Source organism: Barbatula barbatula (assembly GCF_947034865.1).
Source record: "Barbatula barbatula genome assembly, chromosome: 2".
Classification (NCBI taxonomy): Eukaryota; Metazoa; Chordata; class Actinopteri; order Cypriniformes; family Nemacheilidae; genus Barbatula; species Barbatula barbatula.
In genome coordinates, this window is record NC_136767.1 from 24,186,006 (window position 1) to 24,197,451 (window position 11,446).

General features: G+C 38.8%; 1 protein-coding gene across 1 annotated transcript; it reads right to left on the minus strand.

Moving 5' to 3' along the window:
* Nucleotides 1-4,329: 4,329 nt before the first annotated feature.
* On the minus strand, nucleotides 4,330-11,411 carry ankrd13a (ankyrin repeat domain 13A). The gene is made up of 15 exons (XM_079448193.1): nucleotides 10,894-11,411; nucleotides 10,457-10,592; nucleotides 9,866-9,990; nucleotides 9,226-9,271; nucleotides 9,002-9,145; nucleotides 8,660-8,849; nucleotides 8,398-8,464; nucleotides 8,111-8,192; nucleotides 7,910-7,971; nucleotides 7,694-7,824; nucleotides 7,319-7,476; nucleotides 6,848-6,994; nucleotides 6,485-6,660; nucleotides 6,347-6,408; nucleotides 4,330-6,064 (listed from the first exon to the last, which is right to left on the minus strand). The coding sequence occupies exons 1-15, from the start codon at nucleotides 10,999-11,001 to the stop codon at nucleotides 5,869-5,871; spliced, it is 1,830 nt and encodes a 609-aa protein (XP_079304319.1). The 5' UTR covers nucleotides 11,002-11,411; the 3' UTR covers nucleotides 4,330-5,868.
* Nucleotides 11,412-11,446: the final 35 nt, after the last annotated feature.

The following is an 11,446-nucleotide window of genomic DNA, read 5'->3' on the forward strand; positions in this document are numbered from 1 at the left end:
TTTTTCCATAGTAAACACATTAATTACATTCAGGGTTGCTTTGGAGGTTAGTTTTGAGTGAGGTTGTCAGGGGGTTGGCGGTTGGGATGTGATAATGTCTTAATAAACAAAAAGATTGCATTAGAAGTTTTATGTGTTTGTCAAAGCATTACATAACAGATTTATATAAGGTGAACTGTCCCTTTAAATTCTGAGCACAGACTATTCATGGACTTTTAAAGGTTGTAAACACTGTGGAGATCTTGTCAAAAAGAGAAAGTTTATATAAAGACACTGACAAATAAAGTGCTTGTTTATCAGAAATGAGTGTTAATTAAGTTTTTTGTTTTATTTTTATTGACAGACTTCGAAAGCCACACAGCTTACCATGTTTTAGTGAAGGTCTGAGAATTATTTAATTCATCATTTTCTAAGACAAGTGAATTGACTCTGTAACCATTCAATTAATTCACAATATGCACACATTCATACAAATGCTAAAAACGGCTCCATCACAACGTGAATTGCAAACTACATCACATGTGTAATCAGTCTTACGTATACCCGCTCCGTGCCTATGATTTTACAATTCAGTATTTTGATCATCTAAAATATTGATATTACACGTGGTCAAAATAACAATTACTTTGTCTAGGTAAAGAGTTGACAAGTCTAGTCGATGGAACACTCAGCAGATCCAGATCCGGGGACCAAGAATGACACAGACACAGAAGTGCAGTTCCCTCAAAATCAAAGTTTATTAGGGATGGATCCAGTATATAAATGAGGAAATGAGATTACGCTCAGAACAAACCACTTGACGCATGGACAGTCGCATCATACCATACTGTTGTTCATTCTGTCTAGGGTAAAGAAATATGAGTTAATTTGTTCTTGATGTCCGGAACACTTTGTTTTTTTATACCCCCACCTCCTAATCTTGAGTCTTAATGTCATATGTTGATGTAAACCAGGACACAGGAGAACCTAGATTCTCACAATTGAGGTTGACCCATTGACCCAGTAATCCTTTCGTTGTGGATGTTTCGCTGATCAATGCAGTTTTAAATGCATTGATCAAAATTAAAATGTTTCCATTATTGGATATTTGTTCCAAACAACGTTGGCTAAACCTGATCCCACACGAACACAATTTGTAAGCAAACTAGTTTAAGAATCGTGTAGTATTTTGTGGCCTAACCTTAATCATCATCTAATTGTTTCAGGACCAAGATCACAAGCCTTCCATTGAATGCTGGTTCACGGCGGCATTAGGACCCTGCAGCGGCGACGCTGTTTGGGTGATTCTGCATCCCACGCTGCTCCAAGATGTCAACACGGCTGCGTTTTCTCCTCGCGAGCTGTATATCGTGGATCTCATTTGGAAACGCACAACTGGGGGAATCTAAAGCAAACAACAACAGACCATATGAAGTCCTGCTGACGCAAAATCTAGGTAAGAAATGAATGGTAAATCCTAATGAAACGGCGTTTCGGCCTCCCGCGTCCATAAGGTGAACCTGCCATTGTTAACGTTACCCGACAACACGGTTTCTCATTAATGTAGTTGTATTCGTTAAGACTCGTGGCATCTGTTAAATTGAGTTATTGAATATAAAGTTGGTTAGCATGTTTGAATGCGATCTACAAGGATGGGCCGTATTAGCGTGTGTAGTTTATATCACGACAATGTTTGTTTATTTTATTTCCTCCTGCAGTTCTTCTCTTAAGTGTTCTCTCCACACTGATGGTGATAATGATCGGCATGGCTGTTTGCATCTACAAACCTCTCCGACGCCAGTGACCCTCATAAAATATGCGATGAACAGGCGGACATTTTACCATGATGACGGGTTGATACTTAATATTCACAATCCAAGGGTCACCATTGGACGATTACACCGAGAAGTAATTAATATTCATGAGTCAAGTCTTTGTAGGAGTATCAATGTCAGTATGAGCAAATTAACAAAGTTGTTTAGATAAATAATCTGTTATTCTTCAATTTAACATAACTGGAATCCAGAAAATGTGGATTTCACCCGTCAAATATAATTAGACAAAAAACTATGAGAAAAACACTAATACAACAAGTCAGTATGATTTTAAGTGTTAGTTGTTTACATAAAGCTGCTAAATTATTTATATCCTGTTTGTACATGTATTTATTTATTTTTATTTAACAGTCTGTATTTATTTACATTTTGTGTTTATTTGCCTTTAAGATGTTTATTTATTAGGCTGTTTGGGCTGTGTCAGATTTCTTTCGAATGGGCCTACAACAATAAACTATATAAAACATGAATCTGTCTGAATCCCTATCCTGGCAGAGAAGTACCGCAGGACTGAATGCAACAGCCACCTCATTCTAAAATTGAAGATCATTATACAGAAGATAATAAGACAATACCAGCACTATGGATGTGCCATTTACAGTCAAAACAAGAATGTATTTATGACCAATTCATGAAACCATCATGTTTATATTTTCCTAAACTCATGTAAAAAGAGTACAGACATCAGAAAAATATCAGTCTATACACATGGTTTCTACTTAAGAGGAAATATATGCGTTTTGGATTTGACGTGTGTTGGAGAGATAAGTCATACTTTGTAAGATTTCATGGTATTTAAATGTACAAACAACGATCAGTAATACCCAACAAAAAGAGAAGGGATGGCTCTTGATATTTAATATATTTGTGTTTGGCCATTTATGAGAAATATAGTCCGTTCTGGATGTGAAAGCAGTACATTTGCAAATACTGTAGCAAAACATGACTTCTTCAAAACACCTTACAAATCAAACAATGCTCTGAATGCACAATCCCCAAAGAATTCTCACATTTCAATTAGATTACATTTACATCCATCATCTCTCGCTTTCTCTCTCTTGTCTGTTTAAGTGTGCTTACTGAAAGTACACCCAAACAACGCTGGCCTACTTTCAAGTGTTGTTTTGTCAATCCCACCAGTCCCTTTTCAATTTCATGATTTTAGAAGTTACAGAGACACACATTACTCATCCTCATACAGGTTATACGGAAGACGGGTTGAGACCTTTATCTGTATTGACATCATTTTTTATTGTAGCAGGTGGCTCAAAATATACCACATTATGATTTCTGGAGTGAACGCCGGCATTTATTTCCATGAAGGAACAAATGTCTCACAATAAATTCATGGCGTACGTAACTGATTGCTAAACAAAATGTAGGGTCAATCATTTTTTAAAGTACCTTAATAGTTAAATACTTGTTATATCTGAAATATCTTACAATTATTTAGCAGCACAAAAGATCAGTATCAACAATTAGACCTAATGTAAAATGTCAATGTTTTTACACACCATAAAACTCACCCAGTTCATCTCCCATGCTTTCATTCCTCTCTGAAATCCTGATTTTACCCCACAGCGGGGTGAGATTGACAGCAAGCTGCCTCAAACCAAAGCTGACATACAACTTTCTCTGCCAACATATTGCACTCAAAGGCCTTTTAACGCGGAACTGCAGCAAATGAGGCAAACGAGGTGGCAACAAATGTCTATTCATATATACAAAAATGTCACACTACTCCCGTTTGATTCGAATGATGTGCCGTATGTGTGAGGCTTATGTACAGTTAACCATTGTGCCATGCAACGGATAATGGCTGAGTGCCTTTCCCATAATGCAATCTCTTTTTATTAATATCACTGTAATTGTATGACGCAGACAATATAATCTGCCAGTCTGATTGGTTGAACTACACGGACACCTATGCTGCGTCCCAGTTCATTCTTATATTTTGGCTTAACAATACATTCCATTTCAGCTTTTGGTAATCATTATTTCTTATGTAATGTTTACTTTATTGTTAAATTCATGAATTCAGTTTAGCATCATTAAGCTCCTCCCCCACACAATGTTTTGGACATATCCCTAAATGTTTGCATCTGCACTAACATTTTCACCAGAAAATAGTAGACCATTCCACTTAATTGTAATTTCGAAAACTATTTATTATGGAGAATGTGAACTGAGACACAGGAATCGTATTGCTTGCAGACAGTGCTGATGAATAAACAAATACCTATTGCTTGTGACAAACACAGACATTACATACTCAAAAAGGATAAATGCTGTCAAGAGCATCCTTACACATCTGAACAGTGCCATCTGTTGGTTTTGTAAAAACATTAATTCCTTTCACTCATTATACTACATCGCTCAGTTATAATCTGTATATATCCGTTTCATTTATATTTACACTTTACAATGTCAACTCTACATAAATGTAAGTAACATTTTTCTTAAATGTTGCTGTTATTGTTGATTTGCCTTTTCCATGTCAAAAAAGGCCAAAAAGTCAATAAAGTGCTTTTATTAAAGTAAAAATGTTTCTTTTCCTCAAACATACATCACAGTTTACAAATGCCTTCGGGTATTTTGTCAATATGCTCAGACACAATGTTATCTTGCATTTTGCAGCATGACAGTTAACCCCGATACGATGAAGAACCATAAACATTTTGGCAATTAGTTAAACCCAGGAAAATACCACAGGTAAAATTAAGTCTTAAGTAATAAAAGCTTATGAATTTTACGCTCAGGAAAAATGTTCTGTGAATAGAACCTTATACTGTAGTCTGCAGCATAGGAATAGAACAGAAAACTCAAATCAGCTTTCTGTCCAAGAGATAAAATACAGAAATCTCTATTAAAAATGCAGGATTGTGACTGCCACTCACCATCAGATCCTGACTTACTGGACCAGAGTAAATAATATGACGACATCTGTCATAACATAATGTGGTATCAGCATGTGTTAAAAACACATACACCAATTCATACAGAAGTCGAGAGGAAGATACTGCAATCTGTAATACTCTTTGCACCTCACAGAATTTAAAGGGAGTCAACAAGAGACAACATTTAAGACATCTAGAAGGAAAACAGGAAGGAACAACATGAAATCTCCTACAAAGCAGTGGCATTCATTAATGAATAACAGAGCTGGTTCTTCCGCATTAGAACCTCGGTCAACAAACAATGCTGTCTAACCACAAACATTTCGTTTCAAAACACCTAGTTGTTTTCCATACACACATTCCCTACGTCCTTTAGTGTAGAATGAGGTTTTGTTGGTGCTGGAAAGTTACCAAATTCATGCATTGCATTAAAAGAGCTATGGTGACATGAATAATAATACAATAAAACCGCTCATTTCAGGCAGACTAAGGTGTATTTACTTAAATCTGACAGCCCATATCGGGAATATTCCAGTCTGCACAAGTGCCTCTTACTCCGGGGAGGCACGGCGGTGTAATTTATTGCCTTAGCGGAAGAGGTGCTTAGGTCACTAGCACAAGTGTTTGGATGGTACTTTTTTTACTATTGGTAAAAAACATTTTAGTCTCTCACTTTACTTAGCGGTTTTTAAAAGGCTTCAAAGGAACAGACAGCTGATGACCAGTCGGACCCTGAGATACAATATTAATTAAAATCTAAGCTAATAATATTAATGCTAAACGAACACTTTCAGCCAAAAAACACATCTGGTTGTTTCTGCAAAGACACAAATTCATACATTCTCAGAGTTTCACATTCATTTTACCACAAAGGAGCGGCGCTGAATTCCACGCAATAGACTGCATGATCTTAACAGGAGAACACATTAGTGAATAAAGTCCATTTGAGTTCAATCATGTCTGTGATCATCAAATATTCTTAAACATAAAAAAAAAGCTTGAAAAAGAAAGCAGGAAGTTCCATACTTATCAAAAACAATATTTGTATTCGTATGTTTGTCAGTAGCAAGAGAAAGCTGCATGAATCGGAAGGGGAGCATAAATTAAAAGGTTTAATAATTATGTCAAAAACAGGAACTTCCTTTGTTCTCCATCTCCTACTTTTCTGTTAGTGAGAGTTGTAAAATTCTTTCCAATTCTTCTTCTTCTTTCTTTCTTTTCCTTTCCTCCTCCTCCTGTGCCTGGGCGGACAGCTCCATGGCCAATCGCAGGTCAATTTCAGGGCTGGAGACAGAGCCAGAGCTGGAAGGTGTGGTGTCACTGAGGTCTACTAAAACTCCTTCAGACACAGATCTGTGAAAGTGTAACAGAACGAGATGACTTAAAAACAATTATAAGAAAAATGGAAAGATCACATTTGAAACGTGCACTAACTGTGCATCCTTGTGTGAAAATGAAATATGAAAGCAATTCGAAAAGCTTGAATGGTTCTAATCTACGCAAGTGTATTTTTTGCATCACTGTGTTTACAAAGGTGCCAGGTAAGCCAAGCATTTATGATGACATACTTGCAGATCTTTTGAATTTAGAGAGAAAGAAAAATAACACCACAAATAACAGAAGCATAAAAATTACCCATCACTTAATCTGTTCTCCATAGATTGTGTGCCCAGTCCATCCGAATCGCTCAAAGAGTCCTGCAAAACAAAGTTGCTTATTAGTGACAAGCAACATCCATAAAAGCACCAGAACTCTTCCAGGAATCATTTGAACCTGTGTGTTGAATGCACTGGACTCCATCAGGCTCTGGTGAATGGCATACTGAAGCAGCTCTTCATCGTGACTGGTCGGGTTGTAATGACGTGCGTTAGAGTGCCGGTAGCCGCCTCGATGACGATAATGTGCAGGTGCCGTGAATACAGATGCACAAACCTGGAACGCAGCAGGTCCTGTAGAGGACCGCAAAAATGTTTTTAGCTGACAAATGAATGGTAATTTTAGAATGTGTCTCTACTGGATTTGCTCACTAAGGTCCATATGTACATAAGATCTATGCCTAAGGTTAATGAAACTGATGATTAGATGAAGATATTGATTTAGTGACTGTTACGGATAGGAATGAAAAGATTTCCAAACCTGACGCCTGGACGTCATTTTCACACTTCTCTTCTGTGGGTGAGGGCGTGGAAGACGATTCGTTGGCGTCCAGAGGCTCGTCTGTACTGCACTTGTTGACGCTTCCAAACGTGATGCGAGCATTTAATACGTGGAACAGAGGGATTTCTGAAGAAACACAACAGATTAGATAGTTTAAAAATTGTGAAGCTTAACTTGTGCACCGCAAATTAGTGGGTTTGAATTCCAAGAATTCTATAAAAATGCATTCATGCAGCATCATTTTGAAGTGTGAGTGTGCTGAACATCAGGAAAATGCTGTGCCTCTAACATATTTGACTCATTAACATTTGAAAAGGTTTTGACTGAAGGCTAAAGAAGTTAATAGTTAAGCGACATTTGTAATCCAACTCTTAGGTTGGACAAGGTTGCAATTCAAAGTTTAATATTGAGGTTGTTTTGTTTTCTAAAAGCACACAGACATTCACTCACCAATCTTGACGGGAAAGCCAGGAGGAAACCTGAGGTTGATAAAATCTCTGAGTCGGGCAAAGTGGGTGCTGGTGCGGGCCATCAGGTCAATGATGGGCGTGACCTGCTCCACCAGAGACAGAGGATGTTCCTCACTCATCCACAGAGTGCCTTTAAACCTGAGATAGAAACACAAGACTCTTCAATTATATATATGTATATAACTGTAAAAATGGCTTATGTTAAATGGCCGTTTCCTAAAGCATGGTTAACATGTAGAATATGAACAAGCTCTTGGCTGTCATTTAACTTTCGCATCGACGTGAGACACACATTTGAAAGTTTGCCTGAAATCTTTTCTTAGAGTTTCAGCAAGGGTCCACTGAAAGGACTTACTTCTGTGTTCTGATGGTGAGCTCAATGGGTCGTCCGATATCTCTGCCTTGGAGGTCAAAGTCGGGGTTAAAATACTCTTCAGGAATGATGGCGGTGGGGTTTGTGGCAGTGGCATATTCCAAAGTCATGTCCTGTTATCACGCAGAGAAACAACTGAGAATCCTACGTTTCCACTTTGTAAAAATATATTAAAACACGGTTTTGTGCTGGTCTTACCCCTTGAGCGCCGATCTGTTGTTCCACAGTGCCGAGTAAGGATTCCAGAACATTCCTTTCACCTGTGAAGACAAAAAGCATCATTACTTGATAGTTAAGCAAAGCACACCAACAAAAAAGCCACCTGAAAAGGTTTGAAGGTTTGCATTAGGAAGAGTGGAAGATATTTTCAGTGTGAATCTTAAAAACGGGGATAATTACTTTTTATCCTGGCCTTCTCCTCATCTGTGAGATGCTCTGTCCTGGTGCGAATTACAACGTTGACATTGTTCACCGAAAAAACCTGCCAAATACAGCATCATCACCCATAGGACACAGACCGACTTCTAAAACTCACTGCTCTTATAAATAGAGCCACACTTGGTTTCACTTCCATTTAATTCAGTTGAAATTCTAATAAGAGAGACGATGAGTTCTTCTCATTACAAAGCTCAGTTCAAAGTCTGTGAGATTTGTAATGATCAAAAACAGTTGGTGCATTGGCTCACCTTAGCTTCAAATCCATTCACCGACTCAGTTCTGTCTGACCTCCAGCCCCAGATGCCTGACTTACACCTGAGGACAGAATGGTACATCATTTATTAACATCAGATAAAGACGAACACTCCCCTGGTGATCATTAAAGAGCTTGATCATGAAACTGGAATCTACTGTTGCTTTTAGTGATAATAGCATATAACAGATAATAGCATTCAATATGCGGCATCCTGGCAAGTATGTCACAAACAACCAGGTTTTACAGGGTTTTACCTCTCAAACGCAATGTCCTTAGTGTCCAGGTACGTGTTAACGATGGGTGTGGTCAGTCTCTTGGCTACTTCCTGTTCAGCGGGCTGCATGTTGTTAAGCGTGACATCCTCCATCTCGCGCAAAAGATCGAAACGCTCCGTGTCCACGACCTCTTCCTCATGATTGACGTCCATGAGCTCCGTGCAGTTGTCTGTCAAACGATACTTGACATTCAACATGATTTTGATCAACCACAAACAAACAGGGGTGTAATTCAAATGCACTTCCTGCAGACAAGAACACATTTCACAGAACACCAAATTCATGAGAACACGCATTAAACACGCAGAGCGAGTGACTAACCATCTCCTCTGAAGATATAGCTTCTTCTGCCTCTGATCCAGGTCATGTTTTCAAAGCCCAGCAGCGTGGTGTCCACCCTCAGACTAGCTCCGCTTTTCCAGATTCTGCACACGTCGCTGGGACACATGCGGGATACGAGAGGAACTAGAGAGAGAACAGAGGACTTTTATGACTCAGTCTTAAGGATTCATGTGCAGATAAAGTTTGGGGAAATGACCACTTACTCCAACTGGTAAATTCCCACTTCATCTCCATGTAGAAGTCTGGGGACTTAGGACAAGAAGAGATTTGTTTTATTAAAGGGACTCAGCACAAGCTGCTTTGAAAAGTGTTGCAGACAGCATCACAGAAATGAGGTTGTATGATGTAAGATACCAAGAAACTATGAAGTGTATACAGTAAAGAGTGAAAGCAAAAGTAGAATAGTGACTCTTAATGTAATTCATTTGACATCTAGGTATGCACTTTGTAATTAAATACAAGGGGAAATTATTTCATACAAATATCTAGAGAGTAGGATAACTAATAGAGAATAATATTGTCAACACATATAACACGATTCATTGACAGAAATGTTGTGTTAATTTCTTTTGCTGAAAAGTAGTCAACAAGTTGGCACGAAATGATGTCAAAGTTCAAACGTTTTAAGTGTTGCATCATAAGGCCACATTGGGAAATATTGATGGTGAGAGGGGATTTCTAAATCCCACGACTATCCCACTTGAGTATTAAAACTCATATATACAAAGGTGTGAAAAAAGAATAATAACAGGGAGAAGAGATGAAGTAAAGGCATCATTTCAACATAAGAAACAGTCAGAAAACAACCGATTTTTCAAAGACATAAAAAAATTTGAAACGCACCTCGCGGATCTTGCACAGTAATTCGGGAACACCACCCAGAGCAGTTGACGCTTTGAGGTAATCCCGCTTCTGGAGCACCATTTGAACAATCTCTGGATCTCCTGTGCTCACCGCCTCCTGCAGAACTGCACAGATGCGCATACAAAGATCTAAATGGCCAGTATTGAGCAGAAAATATCTTTGGAGAGGCAACCTCTTCCTGTTTATGTGACACTGCATCCTCACAGCACCCTTTGATAGACTGCGGCCAAGAGATTGGACATTCATCTGTAAATCGCTTTGGATAAAAGCGTCTGCCAAATGACTAAATGTAAATGTCAATGGCTAAGACGTTCAATGGCTTATGACATATCGCTTATTGCTCGCCGAACTCTTTGTAAATCGCTTTGGATAAAAGCGTCTGCTAAATGACTACACAATAATAACCACAGATGAAACAAACTGAGGGAGAGATGCTGAATGGTGCTAATGGGGTCATTGTGGGAACCAATGCAATTTGATTTGTAGGCAAAGAAAGTACATCTAAAGCATTATCGTATTATATATGTAACCACGGTTAAACGTAAAGTGCAATTCACAAGCTTCACTCACCTGTCCAATGTTTGTCATTTTCTTTGGTAACATCTGCCCCGTGTCTTAGCAACACTCTCACCGACTCCAGGTGTCCAAGTGAGACAGCCAGGTGAAGAGGGGTCCGTCCTCGAGGATCAACTTCTTCAATGTTATTCTGAAAGGGGCGCAAAGACACTTCTGAATTTGTATCTATAGACTAGACTTGAGTATGTACATGACAACATTGTTTCAGTCCCTAGCAGCTTTCTGGTGCAATGTGACATTAGCTAACGAGTGGATACTTGCTACTGGTACTTTATGGCATTGATGCACTAAAGCATCAAATGCAAATCACATTCTTTTTAAATACACGAGAAGCATGTCACGCTGTGATCCACTGGAGCAGACAGCACAATGCTTATAGCAGTAACAGACCTCTCAGTATTTAACTGTCACATCAGCTATTTAACTCATACCGTCTGAATGTCTTTCTCCAGCCTCCTGTAGTCATTCTCCCAGACCAGGGCGTGCAGTGGAAACCGGAGGCTGAAATCCTCGTCATTGGCAGCGGTGGCGGATAACATTGTGCCTCGATCAAACTCTCAGCGTTTACCTCTTCAAAACCAAGAGCCAGTCTACGAGCTAGCTACGGTCACGAGCCCTCCAAACTCTTCATGCGTTTAACTCACCGCAGGCGGATTTATAGTCACTGAATTAAACAGGTGGATTTTTAGACAGAAAGATGCCGAAAACGCGAGGAACTTTTTCAAAATAAAACTTTTGAAAAACAAGGAAGTGCCAGGTTCAGACTATTTGGGTGGGGGTGTAGCCAGTCATTTTTCAAAACACTCTTCCATATTCTTTCGATTTTGTTAATAACGCATCGCGTGTAAAATAAACAACGAGTGCATTATTAGCTGTATCAAATTAATGTATATAAAAACGTATGGCACAAATCATATAGTTGCTGCATTTAAATGGGCAGTCCCAAAGCGCCGGACCGAACCACATTATTTAAAAAAGGCTGGT